This window comes from Pteronotus mesoamericanus, unplaced genomic scaffold, assembly GCF_021234165.1.
Source record: "Pteronotus mesoamericanus isolate MK-2021 breed Mesoamerican mustached bat unplaced genomic scaffold, CSHL_Meso_final contig_2, whole genome shotgun sequence".
Classification (NCBI taxonomy): Eukaryota; Metazoa; Chordata; class Mammalia; order Chiroptera; family Mormoopidae; genus Pteronotus; species Pteronotus mesoamericanus.
The window spans coordinates 12373047-12395367 of NW_026555084.1; the positions used below are offsets into that span (position 1 = coordinate 12373047).

Sequence of the window (22321 nt, forward strand, 5' to 3'; positions counted from 1 at the left end):
CGCATGCACAACACAGGTGGTTCTCCGAGTAGGGACTCAGTAACCCTTTCTTTTTCTAATAACTTAAATACACCCAATTATTCCAGGCTATTTATTAAGTAAAAAAAACGAAGATACAAAGAAGTTTGTGGAGCGTAATTTTTTTCATATTTCCTAAACATTTTATACACACATAGTAGGGATGCATGAGAAATTAGTAATTGTGGCTGCTTCCACAGAGGGGACTGCAGGTCAAGGGAGGAACGGTGGGGAGAACTTGAATTTTAGAACCCTTTTCCCTGTTTGGATATTTTACTATATGCTTACACTTCCTCTGTAATAATAAGGAAGATGCCATCTTGGCATTTTTGGTGCTGTTAAGTAGGAAACAAGGAATGCCAAAACAGTAGGAAGAATCTCAGAACAAAAGAAAGTCATTTAAATGGAATGAATGTAGTTTTCTGAAAAGGCCACATTGTCCTTATTTTTCCCATTTTGCTGAGGAGCTGTGAGAGCTTCCTCTGGCCCTGGCCCTGTCCTGCAGCCTGGCACCTGGCAGGTGTAGTTATTGGCACTGCGGATAAGAGCAAGGCTCTAGACTCAGGAGCACTTGGTTTGAATCCCCGCTCTGCCTCTCTACTAGCTGTGGGACCATTGACAACATTCTTAACTATACGAGCCTCAGTTTTCTCCATCTGCAAAATGGGATGATACTAGTACTTATATGGCTATTGTAAGGACCAAATATGATCACGTAAAGCACTCAGCACAGTGCCTTGCACATAGTAAATGTTCAATAAATAGTAGTTGTTTCATCCATTACATGCATATACAATATGCCATTGTACCCAAGTTTGGATTTCTGCACATTAGGGCAGAAGACATCATATTGCAAGATGGGAGGGTAGTGCTGTTTTTTCTACGAATGTTCCATTTCCACACAGGCAGTCCCTATATCTGTCTGCACAGCAAAGATTGGGAAGGTAATTGATTATTTTATTGCATCCTAACCTTATAAAGTTGTGTGAATGAAGAAAATGAAAGTACCAATAGCAGGGATAAGAAGCATGTGTATATCAGGAGAGTAAAACTGCAGAATGGGAGAAAATGTTCACAAATCATATCTGATAAGGGACTTGTATTCAGAATATATAATGAACTCTTATGCTTTGATAATAAAAAGATAAGCCAATGAAAAAATGGGCAAAGGGTTTCATGGACATTTCTCCAAAGAAGATACACAAATGGCCAATAGGCACATAAAAAGATGCTCAACATCCCTAGCCTTGCAAATCAAAACCACAATAAGATATTACTTCATACCTACTAGGATGGCTGTAGTCAATAAGATAGAGAATAGCAAGAATTGGTGAGGATGTGTAGGAAAAATGAAACCCGCATAATGCTGGTAGGAAAGCAGAAATGGTGTAGCCACCTTGGAAAACAGTTTAGCAGTTTCTCAAAATGTGAAACATGGAGTTGCCATATGTCCCAGCATTTCCACTTTTAGGTATCTACCCAAGAGAAATGAAAACATGTCCAACAAAAACCTGTACATGAATGCTCATAGAAGCAGCAGTATTTCTAGTAGCCAAAAGGCGGAAGTAACCCAAATGTCTATCAACTGATGAGTGGATAACCAGAATGTGGTACATTTAGACAGTGGAATAGCATTCTGCAATGGAAAGGGACGAGGTACTGACACGTGTGACTATGGATGGATCTTCAAAATATTATGCTAAGTGAAAGCCAGACACAAAGACCACATATTGTGATTCCATTTATGTGAACTGTCCAGAAAGGGCAAATCCATAGAGAACAGATTAGCAGTGACCGGCAGCTGAGGGACTGCGGGCACGGGGTGGGTGGGGAGTGATTTTAATAGGTACAGGGTTTCTTTCTGGGGCAATAAAAATGTCCCGGAATTAGGAAGTGATGATGGTTGTACAACCTTGTGACTATGCTAAGAACACTATATATTTTAAATGGGTGAATTATATCTCAGTAAAGGAAGTATGTGTATCATTAACTTTTTATAATTGATGTAAAGAGAAATCACTAGATTTGATGAAAGGGAAGAATCTTTAGCCTCCACTTGATGTTCTGAAGCCTGTTTTTTGATGGGTGAAGGGAAATAATCACATAGAAGATGTAGTAGGAAAGGCAGAAAATACATCATCAAAGATTGTGCCAAAAAATGCACTTGTAATTGTAAATGTTATACCATTTTTTATTCCCTAGGAACAGATGAGCCCTGTTGACAGAATAAAATTTGTTTGACTTTTGTACTTTTGATGTTAGTCTCATTTTCAGAAACCAATTATGTGTGGAAGTAGGGGCGCGTGTAAACTCTGTCACAGGAAGGCAAAAAATCCCTGTGCCCTCTCTGCTTCTCCTCCCTTTAATGCTAGATCACCAAGCAAACTTCTAAGTTATAATTCAACGGATACTAGGAGACGGCACATAATTATTTGGGTCACTGGAAAACTCTAATGTCCATGAAAAAAATAGAACAACGTTTGCTTCCTAGATCAATCTTTTGTGGATTAGGTTAGGAAAAGCCCGCCCTGGAAAGATGTTTTATTTTGGCCTTAACTAAATACGTAGCTAATGGTAGCATAAATAACGATCATTAATAAATTTTGCAAAACTAAAATTCCAGAATCAGGTGGTGGTTCATCAAAAGTTCCATGATTTCTGAGGTCCAAGCCAGCTCTGCTGTGAGCTGGGGACACGATCGGGGACAGCACAGAAGCCTCACCCTGCAGACGTTAAGTGGAAGAGAAAGACATTCAGTAAAAGAATGAATAAAATTACAAAGAGTCTCATTATTCACTGATTTTTGTATTTGTGACTGTGCTTACTCACTAAAGTGTATCTGTAACCTCAAAACTAATTCTGGTGGCACCTGCCGCATCACCTGCTGACACGTGTGCGTGCAGTGCATGCAGAGTGACACAATGTTAAAGTCACCTAAGATGCGGTGTTCCCAGCTGAGGCCCATTCAGCTCTCATGCTATAAACACGTGTCCTTTTTGTGGTCTTTTTAGTGCCATATTTTTCATATTTTTGTACTGTCTGTTGGTGATTTTGGTTTAAAATACCCCTCAAGCACAATGCCGAGGTGCTGTCTAGTGTTCGTAAGTACTAACATGTGCCTTAAGGAGAAAATACACGTGTTGGGCAAGTTTCATTGCATCATTAGTTATGGTGCTGTTGGCCCAGAGTTCAATGTTAATGAATTAATGATCTATATTAAGTATAGAGTGATGGTGGGGGAGCTTAGCTCTCAGCTCCAGCAAAGACTGTCCCCCCATCCCCTGCTCCCCATCCCCAGGCAGGAGCTGGCAGGAGATCAGACACTACAATTCAAAGTAGCTCTTGAACAAAAGCTGTAAAGTTGCTAAGAAACCGGCTTTTTCTAAGGGTTCCCGGAGTGGTCTTTCATTTCTCTGGCATTGTGTGTGTTAGTGTGTGAGTGCACCAAAGGCCATCACCCCACCAGCCCCGAAAGCAGGCCAGACTTGAGCATAAGAGCTGCAGGCTGCCTTACGGCACCGTCTAGGAGCCCAGGTATTGCTAAGCAAGGCAGCCCAGGCCCTGGCGGTGAACAACCAGGAAGCAGCTGCCTGAGGTCAGAAGTTGGCAGAGCTATGAGCAGGAAGGATGCTTTGGATACTGAATCCTGAACCTACTTCAGCAAAAGGCCAGAAGGTCCCACTCCCATCTCCTGACTGAGCCTGGAAAATAAATCCTTACCAAGATCAGGGCCATTGCAAGAGAGATGCAAGATTTGTAGAACTGTGAATCCAGGCTGACCATGGTCTAATTTGCTTCCCTTGTCCCATTGTCACACAGAGAATCTGAGGCCTAGGGACAGGAAGGGACTTCCTCAAGAGCACATAGCCTAGAACAAATGTGGGAGCACTCTCCATCAGGAGAGAGTCTGGGGGCTGTGGGTGGAGGGAGAAAAGGCCTAACGCGTAATCTGAGATGGTATTATTCAATCAGTATCTGTTCATTCATCAAATACTTACTGGGCTCTTACTAGGAGCCTCAAAGCCCTCATCTCAGCTAAGAGCAGAAAGAAGGAGATTGCAAAACTTTGAGCAAGTTGCCAACTTCTCTAAGTCTGTTTCTGAATAAGTCATCCAGAGCTCCCACTCTGTGTGCAGCCAAGCACTGTTGATGCCTGGCTTCTACTCTCACTTGTAGCCTTTGGAGGATGAGAAGTGGAATCTCTCCCTGTCCTCTCACCTGCTCCCGGGAAGACCGACCTTCCCAGCACTCAGTGACTGAGGCGGCACCACGGGCCAGCTGCCTTGGATTTGTTTCTCACCGTGTAGGCTCTGGGTCAGCCAAGGGCACATGCTCTCACTCTGCCCAGTTTAAAACTCTGTAATGGCCCTGCCTGGTGTAGCTCAGTTGCTTGGGTATCATCCCGCAAGGCAAAGGGTCATCAGTTTGATTCCTGGTCAGGGCACACGCCTGGGTTGTGGGCTCAGTCTCTGGTCGGGGCCTGCGCGAGAGGCAACTGATTGATGTTTCTCACATTGCTCTCTCTCTCTCTCTCTCTCTCTCTCTCTCTCTAAGACACACACACACACACACACACACATACACACACACACACACACATTTTTTTAAAAAAACCCTTTAATGGTTCCTACTGATTTTAAAACAAAGATCAGAGACTCCTTAAATGGCCTAACAGGGTCCGGTCGCTGCCCACCTCCTGCTTCCTGTCTCTTTCCTGTTCTGCTCCAGCCTCACTGGCCTTCCTGTCTGGGGTCTCCCTACACAGCGTCTTTGCACCTGCTGCCCCCAGCACCTGGAATGTTCTTTTTTTTTCCTAGTTAGAGTTTAAGCTTTTAAAAGAAATCATTACAATTTTTAGAAGAAAATTATCTTGTTCATGGGTGGTTCACGATTTTTCAAAAAACAATGGAAGCTGCAAAAGGAAATAGAGACCCTCTCAGGGCTCAAGCCACAGTGGCCCGCGAACACTTCCCCCTTCTGCGCATCGGCCTTCTCCAGGCTGTGGTCCGCAGCGCCCTCTGGTGGGCCCTGAGTGACAGCACAGCAGGCAGCTTCTGCTCACGGTCACCGACAGCCCCATGCCGAGACTCAACCGCAGGAACAGAGGTGGAGCTGGAAGCATCATCCAAAAACTTCCGTTACTGAGGAAAACTGAGGCCACAAACGGGGCAGGGTTTGCACAAGATCTCACCGAGTCTGTTGCAGAGCCGGCCGGCCAGGGCTCCTTCCACCACGTGGTATTACACAAATCTAATACCCAAAAGCATCAACATGTTTTGGTAAATAGGGACTTGGAGCTGTGAACATCAGAAACGAGCTAAGCTTGTTTCGTATTGTCCCCTAGAAGCCCTCCACCCGTGCGCGTACTCTGTCAGGCCGCGCCTAACCCCGCGGGCCCACCTGTGCCTCCCTCCTAGGAAGACCTGACGCCTCAGGGACAATTAGCTGTTCTCTTTGCCTAGAACTCCCCCGACCCCAGCCTCTGCCTCTTAGGCTCTCCGCCCTTGTATTTTTCAGCTCTTGCAGAAAGGCATTCCCTGACCATCCTACCTGACATTGAGCAAATCGCCAAGTTCTCTAAATCTGTTTCTGAATATGCCACTCCAGTCTCTCAAATATCTTGCTTCATATCCTTTATAGCACTACCCGCATCTAAAAATCACCTTGATTTGTTGTTTTAGGTCCGCCTTCCCCTCTAGAAGGACGGCTGTTGAGAATTTGTTCAGTACCCAGCAGAGGGCCTGGGTGCTGAGCAGGTGTTCAGTGAATACGTGGGGGAACGGCGGAATGGAGAATGGTGCGTGACCCGGAATAAACGAGAGACCACGTTAGAGAAAGTCTGGAGGTTTACTCAACAACAATCACAGTTGTACACGTAAGTCAGTTCTTCACAAGGCTCACTTTTCCAGGCAGGAGAAGAGAGGCTGGCAGTCTTGAGCTTTCTCTATGGAGTCCCAGTCTGACTTCTCAAATACTCCCTGCCTGTAATTCCCTAGGACCCTGGTCTTTGAGCCCAAACAGAACGGGAGCCCCCACCCCCACCCAATGTCTGGCATGCGGGTGGGGGTGGGGGGAATCAAAGCCATTTTGGGAGCAGATGTTAACAGGACCTTGTCAATTGGAATGTAGGCCCAATACCCACCCCAAAGGAGGCAGTGGGCCTTGGCTCAAGATCAAATGTGAACTAAAATATTACGACTTGGATTTCCAGAGAACGTCAGTTGAAAGCAGAAAGGAGTTCAAGAATAGAACTGCACTCCTTGCCCCTCTCCCACACTTGGAAATCTTTAGAAAACACTCCAAATGCATCATCTCCTAGGAATTATAAAAGATGACCCAATCTGTACATACCAGGGGTCGTAAAAGCAAGGACTCCAGGTTTCCCAGTTACACCTGCAAAGTGCTTTGCCACTCGTGAGACTCCAGAGACTAGAGCAATGGAGATGCACAGAAAGAAACATGGAACCATTTTCAAGCATGTCACTGACTTCTTAGGGAGAAGAAATTCAACAGGTAGGAGGTGTGAGAAGTGAATATAATGCGGACGTGGGGAATCCATGTACTCCAACAACTCCTTTCTCCCCTGAACCTCATGTCAGATCTCTTTACATAAGTACCCCCTCTGCCTCTGAGCTATTGCTTCCTGACGGGGAGAATCGACAGTTTCTGGACTGCATTCAAAGTTGTAATCAGCTCCAGTTGGAGGCATAAAGTGCCATGGCTTTCCACGCCTGTGCCTGCACATTTGGCCACGTCCAAAGGCCTTGTACTTTGAGCAAAGATGCTCTTTGTATTTCAAAATGTTGCTGGAGTCCCCTTTGGAAAGGCTGCTGGTGGGCCACATGCTAGCCACTCATTTGTTTTGTGACCTCATGCTCAGAATAAGGGTTTTAGAGGAAAAGGGGCCCCTATTCTCACTCCTTACCTGGCACATAGCCTCTCCATGGCCTCCTGGCTGTTCTGTTTGGGCATCAGCTGGGCATGTGAGCAAATCTAAATCTTAAGGGCGGCTAAAAACAAAAACAACAAACAAAACCCAAGGCCAAAACAATGAGTGGTCAGTATCTGCCATCAGCCAGTTGGTCAGCCAGGCAACGAACTTGTCTCCTGCCATCCCTATCACACACTTTGTCAACGGGGGCATCTACGTATGTGGGCTCAGCAATGACAAATGCCAGGGTGCTCAGGGGACCTGCTCATCCCTTGTTGAGGGGGCAGAACCAGGCTCAAAAGAAGACCCAGGGGTTGGGAGGAAGGCTGAGGACTGCTTGGGGCTGCTCCTGCTTCCCACACGAGTCCTGGTCGCGGAGAACACTGTCATCCACGTGCTGTGGGACCATCTGGAAATGCAGCCAGTGCTCTGCGCTCTGCCTGGGGCTGAGATGGGGGACTGCCGGCAGGGCCTCCAAACAGGGCTCTCTCCCAGGGGCTCCTGAGGCCCTTCTAGGCCACAGGCCACAGGAGCTGTCCTGCTGCCCTTTCAACCTGGAGTGTTACACTAGCTGCCCTTGGGGGCATCTCCATCTCAGACCCTGCTCTAGGCCCAACGTCTCCTGCTTGAAATTAGACATTAAGAAACACACACTCATCCAATAGGAACTACACACACCACCAAAAACATCCTCCCCCCTCCCCGACCCCTGCCTCTTTATGTTTGTCTAGCAAGGCACTAGGAAATGGTTCAAGTTTAGGGATTTGCTGTACATTTGCATTTTTTTCTTTTTAAAAAGGCACAGTTTTTATTTTAATGATGCTGCATTGCTCTCTGATGATGCATCCTAAGTCAACTGTCCAAACTGCAACACTCTGGTTACCTTAGATTCTGGAAGAGGCCTGATCTTTTGACTCCTTCCTGTTGAGGACCACTTCTATAGGTGTAATGCTCATTTGGAAGAGACACTAGGGCTCAACGAGCAGGCTTTGCGAGTACCGGGACAGCCTCTCCTGCGGAGAGGTGGCCAGAGCTGCACTTGTACGGGGTGGGGGAGAGGAAGTGGGGTGGGGAGAGAGGGGGAAGTGATGCTTTGCCAGCTGCACGCTTAATTGGGGTGGTCGTGACCAGGAATGTTTATGCCTCCCTCCCCAGGATCACTGATGGCCTTGAGATCAGCCAGCATCTCAAAGGCAGATTTGTGGCTCTGTTCCCAGATTTATGTCTCAGTTATTTAATTGGCAAATGATACAATCGAGAGGCCCAGCTCTAATTGGAATACTGATTTCAAGTATTTCCTGGGCTAGCTGACGGAAGCCATAGGTTGTAGAATGTGATTTCCATTTCTGAATCAGTGGGTGGCAGGCTGGTTACAGAAATGCTTCCTATTAGTTTGGGAGCCCTCTGGGAGTCTGACATGTAATTAACTAAGCAAAAGGTAAACAGGAAGGGCTGGCGTGGAGCTGGGCATGCATCTGTCCCTGGGACTCAGGTTCTTTTCTTCATTGCGGCTAGAATGGTGGGAGGCTGCAGGGCTTTGGATCTGCGCTGAGAACCCTGCTACAGCAAGGCGTCGGGGAGGAGCTGATGAACACAGCCCCCCCAATACCACCAACCTGGGATTTCACAGATTGTCTCTAGGCTGACGGCTGCCTGGGCGGTATCACACCAGGCTGGCTCCTTTAATCACAGTATTCTAGGAATCCGCGGGGCCCCAGAATGCCAGAATCCTGTGTAGCATTCTAGTTTGTGATCAAATTACAGACTTCTTTAAAAACTCTAGTTCGGTATCAGAACTAGAACCATGATGAGGTCAGAGACTAGGCGTCTTGGCCATGGACAACCCTGGCGGCCTCCAGACTTTGAGAGGTGAGCACTTCGTACCTCCGCTGCTCTAGGGAGGGAGGGGGAGGAGGAGGGATGGGTGGGGAGGGGAGGGGTGGGGGAGAGGAGGGGAGGGGAGAGGAGGGGAGGGGAGAGGAGACAGAAGCACTGACCAAGGAAATTCAGCCAGAATTCCTAGTTTGGAGATCATCTACTAGGCCTTTTCCAGGGCCCACGGCCATCTGAAACAGTCTGAAAAAGCTGGTGGCTGAGCTGTCCCTGTGCCCGGAGGGCACTAAAATGGGCATTTCAAGTACCCAGAGAGCAAGCGGTAACACCCTGTGTGTCCACAGCTGCAAAGGAACGCCTGAGGGTCCAGTCCCTGACCCCAGGCCTGGCGGCTGGCCGGCGTCCGATACCGAACACTCTGAGGGCCCCAGGTGGGGCCTTCGACTGCATTACCTGGGGCTGTGACAGGGCGCAGAAGCGTGCCAGGAACTGCATTTACCCCCGTGGTGGGCAGACGTGAAAAGGCTGAAACCAGCGTCCCCAAGAAACACTCCTTTCTTTTCCCCTGCAGATGGGTGACGATGAGCTAGCAAAGTTTGCTTCCCTTTCTAAAGGACTGTCATATACACGCCTCCTTTTTGGGTGGCCTAGGGCTGCCCTGGCATTTCTCCTGCTCAAGGGAACAAGGTGACAAAGCTGAGCAGGCCCGCCGGGTTTCCACGGTACTGTCAGGAGTTACAGCAGGGCCTGTGCCCTCGTGGGGCCTCTTGTGGGGTCTGCACCCCACACGGTCCCCGCAGCGCAGGCCCCACACCAGGCAGACGCCTGGCTCCCGCTTCAGGAGCCCGCTCCGCCCTGCGCCGGCTGGCCGGCACCTTCCGTCCCGGTGCCCACGGAAACCCTGCAGCGAGCGGCATGGGGACCCTGCCAGGCCTGCCGTGGGCGTGCAGGCTCAGTTGCTATTGAATTTCTCCAGGACTGTTGAGTTGGTATGTTCAAACAGCCACTGCTGGGTGGGAGAGGAGGGGTTGCAGGTGTTCATGAAGATCCTGTGGTCACTTTCGCTGCAATCCATGCAACTGCCACTGACGGGGTGGAACAGGGTCTTGTCCTGCAAAATACAAAGGTCATCAGCCAGGCAGCACTGGGGACCATGAGCAAACAGCAGTGGCGGGACCAGCAACGAGGCAGTGAGGCAGGGACTGGCCAGTCCCCCACAGAACCGTGTGGCTTTCCTCCTGAGTGTGCGGCGAGACACTGCCCTCCTCCCTTGCAGTGGACATTGCCACGTGCCTGCGTCATCGCGTTCACTGGGATGTAGGCACAAGTTCAGCAGCACATCTGAGCCTGTGCCCTAGTCACTGCCTGCCTCCAGTCAAGTTCCATTGGTCTTCACCGTGTGTGTGTGTGTGTGTGTGTGTGTGTGTGTGTTTAATGGGCTCAGTTGCTAACATTTAAGATTCTAGAGATTTTACAAAAAATCTGGATTTCTGTCTTCTCTTGAACATCTAGAAAGTTGGGCATGGCAGGCTAGTGGAGCACGTGCAGGACTGAGCGGGCTCTGTTGGGAGGAGGTGGTGCTACTCCCCTCCCTCCCTCCCTCCCTCCCTCCCTCCCTCCTTCCTTCCTTCCTTCCTTCCTTCCTTCCTTCCTTCCTTCCTTCCTTCCTATCAGGCAGGCGCCCCATGCCCCCACTTGTCCCGTCTTACTTTTCGGTATTTCCACAGCTGGTTGCCCTTCATGCTGTGGCAGTCGTACAGGGTCACAGGGCTGGTGTGGGAGATGGCGTCGAAGCAGAACTTCTTGGTGTGCTGGGGGTCCCCAGGCCGGATGTCCTCTCTCCAGGTGAAGGTGAACACCTGCACACACAGGGACATGGGAGAGGGATGGCAACGCGAACGGACTTGCTTTTTTTTTTTTGTAATTGCAGAAAAACTTAAATACAGAGGCCCAGAAAAAGGGTATATCGACCACGTCTGTCCCCATCACCCAGCTTCAACAATCACCAACTTGTGGCGAATCTTGCTCTGACCTTACCGCCACTCCCACCTTATTTGGAAGCCAATCCGCCATATCGTGGCCTTGGGCAGGTCAGAAGTATTCGCCAGGGAGAACTGCCACCACTGACAGCAGCCATCCAGAAAGGACGAGGGGGACTGCAAGCCCTTCAGAGGCGCTCTTGCGAGTGTGCTGTGCCTTCCGACCTCTGTTTTTGCCCAGGACCCGCCCTACAGTCTTATCTCAGCCTAACTTCCAAAAATGCCAGCAAATCTACAGTAAGGGGGCTGTAAAAAATGCTTCCTGGAGCCAAGATTCAGAGGACGCCGTGTGATTTAGCGTCGGGGTTAACTGCTTGGAGGACAGAATCACCGGAGCTGAATTCCCCAGAGTGGTGGCTTTTCCGGCAGCGTGGGCTGGCACTCCCCGTTCTTCTGAGAACATCTCCTGGGGGGCCAGCCCGGCCTCTCCCCCGCTTCTCCTTCAGGAGAGGCTCACCTTGCCCCAGCCTGCAGGGCGAGCATGTGACTTTGGTCCGATCAATATGAGGACCGCATCACATCCCCACTGCAACTGGCGCAGGAAAGCCAACATGTGTGGGCTTCTCCACAGCTCTGGGAAGGGGCAGGCGTTCCCACTGGGGGCTCTGGCGTCTCCCCTGCCACCACATGGGAAGAGGCAGGCTGCCAATGAAGCCGACAGAGAGGGAAGCAGGGCTGAGATCTTGGACAGATCCTGACGACATCATCATCTAGGTTTCAGTGACAGAGCCAGCCACTCCTCTTTTTGTTGAAGGCCGTTTGCACTGTGTTGCCAGCATCTGCGACCAACAGTTCGCGGTGGTGGTTTAGCTGCAGTAGGAAGGATTCCTCTGCCAAAGTGCTCAGCAAGCTTTTGTAACTCGTGCCCTGGGGTGACTTCTGTCACTCGGCATTGACTGCGGCCTCTCCCTGCCTGTCCCTCCCACGGAGCCCAGAGAGCCTGGCTGCCAGCCCCCGGGAGTGGCCCTTACCTGCATGTTGTTCCAGGCGGCCTCCCCGCGGCCCCGGACGCAGCCCTCCAGCCTCAGCGGGGAGCCCAGGGCCCCATGCTTCGTGTCCGCACACAGCCCCGTGCCCACGTTGCGGATCTGGACCGGAAAGAGGGAAAGGGTGGACCGGTGAGGCACCTCAAGATTCCCTCTGGGTGGGGGTGGAGGAGGGAGCCAAAGCAGAGACATCAGACGGGCTGAGCTCTGACCCGTCCTAACCGAGCCAGGCCTGGAGGGTGGGGGTGGGGTGGGGGCAGTGCCTGGGGCCCTCACAGAGGAGTTCTCAGCCCACAGGGAGGAGCTCCCCATCACCCCGCCTGTCCTCTGACGGTCCCCTGTCATAAGTAGGGCAGGCAGCTGGGGCAGGGTGGGACGGGGCCAGGAGGTGAGCCGGTGTTAAATCCTCCACCCCTCTCTCAGAGAATTCGATCCCTCTCCCCATTACATCCATGTACACGTGAGTGGGTGCCCTGAGCCTAGCGCCCCAGGAGCTAGGAGCCGGTGACCGAGCGCTTCTCTTAGGGAAGACTGTCTGCTTCCTCCAGCAGGGCTGGCTTCGTGGGCGTGGGCCCTGAGCAGTCACCCAGGGTCCCTCGCTCAGAAGGGCCTGTGCTGGATTAAAGCTCGCTCTCTCTGTCTTAAAATCTTTCACAGTTTATCTTTGAACTTGTAGGTGAAATCTGAGGGGACATGGGAGCAGGCCTGTGAGCAGAGGTGACACAGGCTATGCGAGCATCCACCTCCCTTTCTGCTGCATTTGCCTACAATGTCTGAGGCGCCCAGAATTCCGGGGCCCATACCGGGGAGAGCTCAGCAAGGCTCAGAGCGGGTGTGTGCGCTCGGACTGTGAGTGAGTGGGGGCTGGAAAGGAGGCCGCGCTTTTCTTTCCGCCTGGAAGGTGCTTTGGCTGAAGGGCCTTCTAAGACACAGGATGGACCCAGGAGCTCTATCCTTTCTTACCTGCGTTACTTCCCTGGATTAGCCAATCACTTAAGCAGCAGATTACCCAGAAGGCAAGTACAGGGTCACCCATAGATTTTTTCCCTTCAGTTCTACCTCCCTCATCAGGAAGCCCAAGGCAGAGAGTGAAATAAGACCAGCTTAGTTCATTTTGTGCAGTGTTTTTCCCCTGTTCTGGTAAGAAATACACATATGTTTGAAATACAAATGGTAAAATTTCACCGATTCTGCACATGCGTTAAATGCCCCTCTGTGCACTTAAAGTTGGCAGTGCAGAACGTAAAGGCAAATGGCAAAATTCATGCTGATCATTTAAAGGTTTATTTTTTCTCTACTTGGGTCATTTAACAGCAAAAACAAAAACAAACAAAAAAACCCCACCCCAAATCAACAAAAAACACAAGGCTAGAAAGCTAGACCAGGAAAGACAAGAACAGGTTTTATATTTTATACCTTTATCAGCACTTTTCCTTGTTTTGCCTTGTGAACAGGGGTCCGCCTGTGCATTTGGCACTACACCCCAATACTGCAGCCGGCCCTGTCCTCCATACTTACCTCCCCCCAAGCAGCGGCCGGGGGCTCCACGGGCGGGTAGAATTTGGGCAGGTCCCAGGCGATCTTGGTCATGAACCACTTGAAACTCTTGCAGTTAAGGGAGCTGCGCAGTTTCTTCTGGGCGGCCACGTCCCCAGCGGAGAGGTGGCGGTACTCAGGCCGGCGCTGGTAGATGTGCTCGGCGTACTCGTCCATCCACACTTCCGCCACTCGTTTCAGGTTCTGGAGGAGCGACAGGCAGGTACAAGGGTCAGGCGCTTTGAGGGGCCCAGGCCTGGGTGTGGGGTGCAAAGGGTTCTGGAGACCGAGGCCAATCTTTCTTTACACTGTTGCGTCAATCGCCCTAGCCCCACTGCGGGTTTAAGCCTTCTCTACATGTAACACTTACGCGTGTTTTAAGGGATTTACAACTACAGTTGAGTAACAGGCTGCTGCTGCTCTGCGGGCCCATTTCTCGTTTCCTTTTTTTAGCGATAGGCGCCCACTGGGCTTCCTTTGGGGACCCACCTCTGCCTCACTGTTCCGTGGCAAGGGGCTCAGCCTGGCTACGGGGAATAGGCAGACCTGGGCAGTCACTGGGATTGGTCAGTGACCACGTGACCTAAGCCAAACCAATCAGAACCAACAGGCAGTTATTAGCCCTGGCATTTCTGCGGGAACCGCGGGGAAGAACTGCTGCGTTTCTGCCCGGACTGCAGGGTGCGCTGCGACGGGTAGGATGCCAGCCAGAGCAGCTGGGGCTACACGGGAAGCCTGTCCAGGGCGGAGGCCGACCCAGAAATAGGCCGCAGGGAGGAATGCCTTCCTCCTTTTGGATCCGGCCTGTCCGACGCCCACGCCCCCTCAGGACTTTGTGCCTGCAGGCGGCAGTGAAGCCCCTTTCTGCTTGAGCCACTTAGAGCTGGGTTTCTGTCATTTTCAACCGGGAGTGCTGACCAAGTTGCACGGTAAAAACAAATTATACTTAACCACCAAAAGAATTCCATCATCAGCTGGAATTTGAAATAATGTTTTGAGGTGGGACAGCTGCTATTTTTATTATGAAGCGCAAAGATAATCAGTAATAAAAAGAAATGACAGCCACATTATTGGCAAATAGAGGCACCGACGGGGAAACATCCTCTTTGTGAGCAGACCTGAAGGTAGAGGAAAAGTCCATTCTGCTTAACTGGGATGAACGTTCCTCCTTCCATCTGCCTTGTAGACACCACCTGCTGAGAGCCTCTGAGGCTGGCTCTGGAAGAACACAACTCCAGGGTTCAGGGGAAGTTCCTGCTTCCAAACACCTCCCACTAACCCTGGCCGTTGCCAGAAATCGCCCCCCCCCCCCCCCCCCCCTGCAAAACACACATTGAAGTCTCCAGGCTTTCTCTCTATCATAAATTTTTTTCCCCTTACTGTAATCCAAATGTTCTTCTGAAGGGTAAAAGGGAGTCAGCACTTAGACTGTTATCAGTCATTCACACCTCAGTGTAAATGACTGCTCTAAGGCAGGGCAGGGTTGGCAAATGCTTTCTGTAAAGGGCCAGATAGTAAATATTTTGGGCTTTGCAGACCATATGATCTCAACTCTGATGATGTAGCTATAAAGCAGCCCGAGACACTATGTAAATGAGTACGTGTGGCTGTGGTCCAATAAAAGTATATGGACATTGAAATCTGATTTTCATGCCCTGGCTGGCCAGCTCAGTTGGTTAGAACATTGTCCTGATACACCAGGGTTGTGGGTTTGATCCTCGGTCAGGGAACATACAAGAAGCAACCAATGAATGCATTAAGAAGTGGAACAACAAATTCCTCTCTCTCTCTCACTTTAAAAAATATTTAAAAAAATTTTTTATGTGTCACAAAATAATCATCTTAGCGCAATGGGCTACACAAAAACAGTTTGGTGACTCCTGAGTGAGGAGGTAAAAAGCCAACAGGAGGGCGGCCCTGGTACCAGTGACAAAATTCACCAACTTCTCAATCGTGTTGGCTCTTCCTTGAAAATAAGGGACCAGGAAAATAAGGGACCCTTACTACCACCTCCTTCCTCCTGGGAGCTGAAGAGGTCAAGAGTGGGCTAGAAAATAGCTCAAGGACGGTGTCATCCTCAGCAGGCCCAGGAGCCTGAGACCCCCTTCCTGGCTGCCCACCCAGGTTGTTTGGCTCACTGTTTCATTTGCTCAAGCCACAGGCAAGGGAGGCCAATCTGACCAGGGAAAGGTGCCGAAATTCACCACTCTTATTCGTAAAGGATCAAACCACATAATATTTTAATTTTAGTTGATATTTATATGACTGTTTTAATGAATCTTGCATTTTCCAGCTATGACTTAATATGCCATTCCTACCGGATCTTGAACTTTTGTACAGCCAGCTGTCTGGACCAGCGTCAAGGGCTTTGCATCTGTCTCTACTGCATCTCCCCTGGGGAGAGTCGTGAAAAGGGCCCTGGGGTTTCAGAGGGCTGTGCAGTCAATCCTCTCATCCCCCTAACACCTTCCTAGTTCTGGGTCCCAGACCTGCCCTTCTTGGGCTTGGAGTACAGAGGCTCGCCTGATTCTTGGAGTAAGTCTCCAGTTTTGCCAGGTTTGAGTGGGTGTATGCCACCGCCTTCCCTAAGATGCCTTTCCTGGGGGAGGGATAAGGATTTCAGCACAGTAAGTGAGCCGGTGAAGGCTGGCTGCTTGTCCTGGGGGCAGGCACGCGGGAGGGCGGGCAGCTGCTCCTGCCTGCATTGCTACGACGGAAGGAGGGTAGTTAGACATTAAGTTCAGCTCTTGGGGAGCGTCCATCAGGCAGCTCCGGGGCCCTGCAACCTTGCGTGGGGCGCCACTCGGATTGGCAGTTCAAAGGCACAGGAGACTGAGCCAATGTAGACAAAAGAAGTGAACGTGTATAAACACAGAATTCAGGTGAGACGTTGAAATAAACTTCCCAGTCTTGCTAATGCTGATGCCTATACAGACATTGGTACTAAGATTAGCAATCATTATTTCAGGGGCAAAAGCTCTGTCCCAGGCACCAGTCCCGACCTCAGGGGGTTTTGAATTCTGACTCTGTACTTAATGTCTCTATGTTTCACTTTCCTCATCTCAAAAATGGGGATTAAAAACAGGTGAGAATTAAGTGAAATAAGCATGTAAGACGCTTTGCGAGATGCCTAGCTCATAGAAGTTTTTATGTGTTACTACAGTTAGCCGTTGCCCACTGAATCTATCTGCGGTTCCATGAGCAGGAAGAGGCGCCTCTTCACCAGGCGGCTCTAGAAATGACAGCTCTGGGTAGGGAAAGGATGCTTTGGGAATGGTTCTCTTCAGGCATCAGAGGCACCCCCGAGACCCCACCGTCCCTCATAGCTGGAAGGGTCGGTCTTGGCTTACTGAGCCGCTTTGCCCCGCTTTCCTGCCTGACACCTCTGAAACTGCAAATTGTATTATTTCAGGTGAATCGCGATTCCTGCCTCTCCTGCTGAACCTAGAACTCGCCCCCAGGTCGGCTGGAGCTGTCCAAAGCGCAGCTGGCTGGTGCGGGTGGCTGTTGTTGCAACCTTACACCACGAGGGGGCACTGCCGGCTCTCTTTTCCTTCAGTCCCGCCTCGTGGCCCCTTGGCCCCCTAGCAAGCCGCCTCCGGAGATAGGTCCCCGTCCTCGGAAGGAGGCGGGGAGACCTGCCGCCTGTTGAGCGTCTCAGTCTTCTTGTAAATCGCAGGACAGGAATCTTCCGGGAGCCAGGGGCTATAATCCTGCGCGTCGTCCACTGTCAGGTGATGGGGGAGAGGGAGGCAGCGGCCTGGGCCGAGGAGGCTGACGCCGACAGGCTTACAAGGGGCGCTCTGTTGGGCGGTGGAGGCTTGGGGTGGGGTGTCCCTGCGGGCAAAGCAGTGCGGGTGACCTTCCCAGCTTCCCCCAAACCTCCCTGCAACCCTCTTTACCCTCTGGAGACACTCCCTTCTCTTCCGTTTTCTTTTGTGGTCACCTTGATTTTATTTTTCTCAAGACACTTAATATTTTAAACATGATTATTAAAGTCTAGTGAAGTATCACTCAGGCAACCTCCCCCTTAAGAAACCCCCCAAAATAAACAAAAAACAAACCTCTGGCTAACAGATTTCCATTTATAGCCAGCAGCCAATTTAATTCAAGCGATGATGAATACAAGCCATTTGAAGGCATGAAATAGTTTGACACAGAATTTTTGGCAATAAAAGTGGGGACAGGTGGGGAGAACAGAAAGACGTTGACGTTTATTAACTGTCCCTGTGCCAGGAACTTTTAAGTACCTTGTCTCAGGCTTTCCCAAACACACCACTCAACCTGCATTAATATTTATGTAAAATGTTCCTTTAAATCACCCTGGTACAACTCTGTACCTGCTTTAGTTTTATCCTATTTAATGATGTCCATGAAATCACAAGTTCGCTACACGAATACACGTTAACTTCTAATCCACATAATTTAAACACATGTAAATAGAAACGTTCTTATGTCTACCGCCTCAAATCACCCTGTCCGTCACACCTGGGAAAACGGCGCCATCTCCTTAGTCCTGGCAACACTGAGCTGGAAACAATTTAGACAGAGGCCAAAACACAGGCTCAGAGGAGTGAAGCAACCTCCCAAGGTTGCACAGGTAGCAAGTAGGTAAACAGAGCTTTACGTTCTTTCACACTGGATTTCACCGGGCCAGCGGTAGGGTGGCATACCTACGGGTCATTTGGTACCTGGGGTTCCGGGTGCCAATCCCCCCACCCCAAAGGAAAGCCGGCAGCTTACCCGGGCCAGGCTGACGCCAGCAGGGACTTTGTAGGGTACGTACTTCCTGTAGATATGGCCCACCCTGGAGCAGGGGATATCCTCCATGCGGCCCCCACACATCCACACCTGCAGGGTGAGAAGGGAGAGAGAAGGTGACATTTCTGCGTCCAACTCATTGTCCCCTCCTTGGTGCATTCATCCAAAGCATCAGCTTGGGTTGTCTACTAAAAACCCATTCGCAGAACGAGGTATGGAGGAAAACACAGTGATAACAACAGTATCAACAGCTGACAGCACCGACTGCTTACTCAGGGCCAGACGCCATGCTATGAGCTCCTCATGCACAACTGCAGCTAAGCCCCGTCAGCACCTACAGAGGCGGCGGTGCAGAGCTCCGTTTCATAGATGAAGAAACGGAGACTCAGAGCAGCTCAGGAGCTTGTCTGAGGCCACAGGGTTAGTAAGTGGTGGAGCCAGGATTCACACCCGACTTCAGCTGACTCTGGAGCCTGAGCTCTAGACTCCTGCGGATGCCTGTGACGTCTACTGACTGTGGCATTGGATTCTGGAGGCTCCTCTGGATCTGTATGCCTCTTGCTGGGTCATCCTGAGCAGTGACTTCTCTGCACTCTGCTCGGTAAGCCTTGCGGCTGGGGGCGGCTGCGGGTTTGGGGCGGGGACCTGATGCTTCTCCCTCCATCCTTGGCATTATGAAGAGCTCCTGCGTTTGGCTGCATGATAGTCTGACAGCACATGGAGAATTCTTAGTAAGTTGCACAATCAACGCTGACTCACACCCACAGAGGGGCCCAGCCTAAACAGACCCTCCTTGTCAGTCCTGGGTTCAAATCCTGCCTCAGCCACTCCTCAGCTTTGTGACTTGGATCAAGGTACTAACTCCTCCAAGGCTCAAGTTTCCTCACCCGTAAAGGGTTCATGGAGGTGGGCCTGGCGGATGAGATTCTGCATGGGGAATGTGCTTAGCAAAGACGTGGCACACAGACACCGCAGCGTTACATGCTGCAGCGAGCCCCTTGTCCATCTAACTGCCATCTATGGAGTATCTGCTGTGCGCAAACACTGGCTGAGCACGCAGGGCGGCGAAGAAGTCAGCCAGGGTCTCCCGCTCTCACAGAGCGGGTGTGGCACAGCCTCCAAGATGGCCTCCCAGGGATCCTCGCCTCCTGGTATTTGCACCCCCGGTAGTTCCTTCCCAAGTGGGTCACCTGAGGACTGACCTGGTAACCAACAAGATACTGTAGAAACGACAGGGCTCCCAGCTTATTCCCTGGGCTCACTGCTTTGGGGCACTCAGGCAGCCCTGTGGAGAGGTCCAGGTGGGGGAGCTAAGGCGTCCTGCTCACAGCGCTAACTTGCCAGCCACGGGAATGAGCCACCTCAGAAGCTGAGGCCCCAGCCCCAGAAAAGCTGCCGGGTGACTGCAGCCCTGGCTGCCACGCGGCCTAAACTTCCAGCCAGACCCAGGCAGAGCCATCCTGCTAAGCCACTCCCAAATCCTTGACCCACACAAAACTTCTGGATAACAACTGTTTATTAGTGCTTTAAAACGCTGTGCTTTGGGGGGCACTTTCAGAAGGTGGTATGTGTTATAAGGAAGCCACAGAGAGGTCCTTGGATAGACTCACTGTACAGCTGTGTGGGCTGCCGTCGCCCACGCCTGTCAGGGACGGCCTCGTCCAGCGGGGGGAGTTGAGGCAAGTCTTAGATGATGAGAAGGTAAAAGTGACATAAAGATCTGATGGGCGAGAGAGCAGGTGGCGAGACGAGCAAGTGCAAAGGCCCTGAGGTAGGGCCTTGGCATCATCACTTGGAACAAAGCCAGCCAGAGGCCTGGCGCAGAGGGCGAAGCGATGGGTGGCGAGGCCAGAGAGGTGAGTGGGGACAATCATAAGGGTCTCAAAGGGCAGAATAAGGAGTCTTCGCTGAACGTCCTCAGTGAGGGAGACGATGTCATCCAGTTTCTGTTTCACAAAGGGGGCTGGCTGCCTGTGCCGTGGACGGCCAGCAGGGCACAGGCCCGGGGGAGGGGCGGGCCGGGAGGCTCCTGCAGGTGCGAGGCCGTCCCTGCTGTGGTGATGGTGGGACACAGCTGGATTCGCGACATGATCCTCCTTCCGGTTACGGTATGTGTCCTCATCTGTGGAATGAGGAGGAGGAGTGGGGATGCCTACAACGCCAATTCTGTGCAAGAGTCTTTCTCAGCTTGAACTGCTCAATGGGAAACGGGATTTGGTTAACGTCTTGATTATGTCAGGGGCTCGAGAAGGGCCACTATTCTTTCTGCTTCATGCACCTGGGGGTTCTCAGACCTCCATGACCCCCCCGCCCCAGCAGCTCTCTCCATCCCTCCCTAGATGTCCTCTGTCTCGGGCTTTCCGCAGGGGGATCTGTATGTACGGGCCGCAATTAGTGAAAGTGCTGCCTGGAGAAATGCAATTATATTCTGATCTTGGGGGAGAAAAAAAGACCGAGTAAGTCAATAGAACAGAACATTGGTCTTGAGATAATGGGCTCCTGATGGTAGATTAATGTCAAGGCCAAGCCAAGAAGTTTATTTTCAAAGCAGGAGATATTGATCAGGCGCCAGGATCCCATAACAATAACTCTTCTTTTATACATAGTGATTGATGTGGAAGTGATGCTTTCGTCTGGCGGGCATTGCCCAGGACGCTGCTGGGCTGCCCCTGTCTTTCAGGAGGTGGAGTGTGCTGTGCGCAGGTGGGGGACACCTTACCCTGCGTTTTTGAACGTCTCCCAGGCGGTTGGCTAGGCAGGCGGCCCACTCTCCCAGCTCCATATTAAACTCGCATTAGCTAACGAGGCTGCATCTCCAGCTCTGCCTGGCAAGGAACCTTCCGTAATGCAGATGGATGATCAATTTCCAAATCCTTTTCTCTGCTGTGACCTCGGGTTTCTTTGGCGCTGACCATGCTGCCATCAGCCTGAAGGTTCCCGAGGGACTAGGGTGACCTTCATCTGCTGGGAGGGATGTCTGGGGCTTGAGGAGTCCTGGCTGCCCTGCCCTGGCCTGGACAGGATGCACTGACAGCTGACTCAGAATGGGAGCTGCCTTGAGAGGGACAGACACACCGGTTCAGGCAAAGCTGTTGCCAACTCCCGCGTCCTTTGGGAGCACCCGCGCAGCCTGGCAAGAGCCCAGTGCGAGGCACACCCAGCCCTTCAGAGCTCCCTCCACCACCCGGAAGGCATCTTACACAGCAGCCAATGCCCCCAGGGTGTTCACTGGTTACATGGCAGGACCCCAAGTCTGGAGGGGGCTCTCCTTCCAAGGACATGGTAAGAACTGGAGGCAAAGAACAGTGTCCTGATTCACCCTGGGCTGGGGAGCTGGTCAGAGCTGGTCCTGGGTCCCAGTCGCGTGGCTCTGCGCATCGCCCAGGTCCCCTACCTATGTACCTTCAGGGCCCTCCCCCACTTCCTTCACAGCTGAGGCAGCAGCCACTCAAGACCCACAAACACCATGGCCTGGGAGCGATGAGCACACACCATTCTCTGGTCCCAGTGCCACCTCGGGCAGCTGTGGGTCCTCGCGTGAGGCATCCACCTGGGGAGCTGCCCTCTCCTCCTCTGCTGCCTGCCCTTTGACCCAGCACCATCATGTTTTTTTGTCCTATTGCCCAATTTCCCAGATGGAGAAACAGAGGCTCAGAGAGAGAAAGTAGCCTTTTTAACTGAGTTGGTGGCAGAACCTGCAACTGAGCAGAAGAATGACAGTGTCAGGTGGGGGGTGGGCAGTCACGGGGCACCACTGGGGGCCAGGCGCCCCAGGGTGTTCTCCTCTGCCCAGGTGACACGCTGGCACAAGGGTCCAGCTGGTTGGTGGGAGGGAGGAGGAGTCGCAGTGCTGGCTGCAGCCAGAATCACGTTTGGTTGGGAGCCCGTCATATTTGGGTGGAGACAAATACAGGCCACTGAGATGACGCTTTTGCAGCCCCTCTGCTGTCAGCGTTCTGCCCCATCCCAGCACGCCCCCCACCCCCGGCTCTGGCAGCCTCGCTGTGTCACCCTGAGGAGCTTTCCACCCAGCCTGGCAGCTCGGTGCTTGGTGCCCCCCACCCCCCGCCCCCTGGAACAGCCTTCTCCCTGGAAGCACCATGCCACTAGACAAGTACAAATCTAATTGTAAAAGCTTGCTCCCTATTCATTTTCATTGCTGCTTTGATTTATTTTATTAGCAAACTTCTTTTGTGTGATGACAGGCTTCATTACAG

The 22321-nt window shown here is 51.5% G+C and overlaps 1 protein-coding gene across 1 annotated transcript in view; it reads right to left on the minus strand.

The window, feature by feature from the left end:
• Window positions 1-8904: 8904 nt before the first annotated feature.
• Window positions 8905-22321, minus strand: part of GALNT10 (polypeptide N-acetylgalactosaminyltransferase 10) — a 175452-nt gene continuing 162035 nt past the window's right edge. The window contains exons 8-12 of the mRNA XM_054568136.1: window positions 18087-18194; window positions 13326-13547; window positions 11793-11909; window positions 10492-10641; window positions 8905-9893 (exon numbers count right to left, since the gene is read on the minus strand). Of these exons, the coding sequence (XP_054424111.1) occupies window positions 9735-9893; window positions 10492-10641; window positions 11793-11909; window positions 13326-13547; window positions 18087-18194 (756 nt within the window). The 3' untranslated portion in view covers window positions 8905-9734. The remainder of the gene's footprint in view (window positions 9894-10491; window positions 10642-11792; window positions 11910-13325; window positions 13548-18086; window positions 18195-22321) is intronic.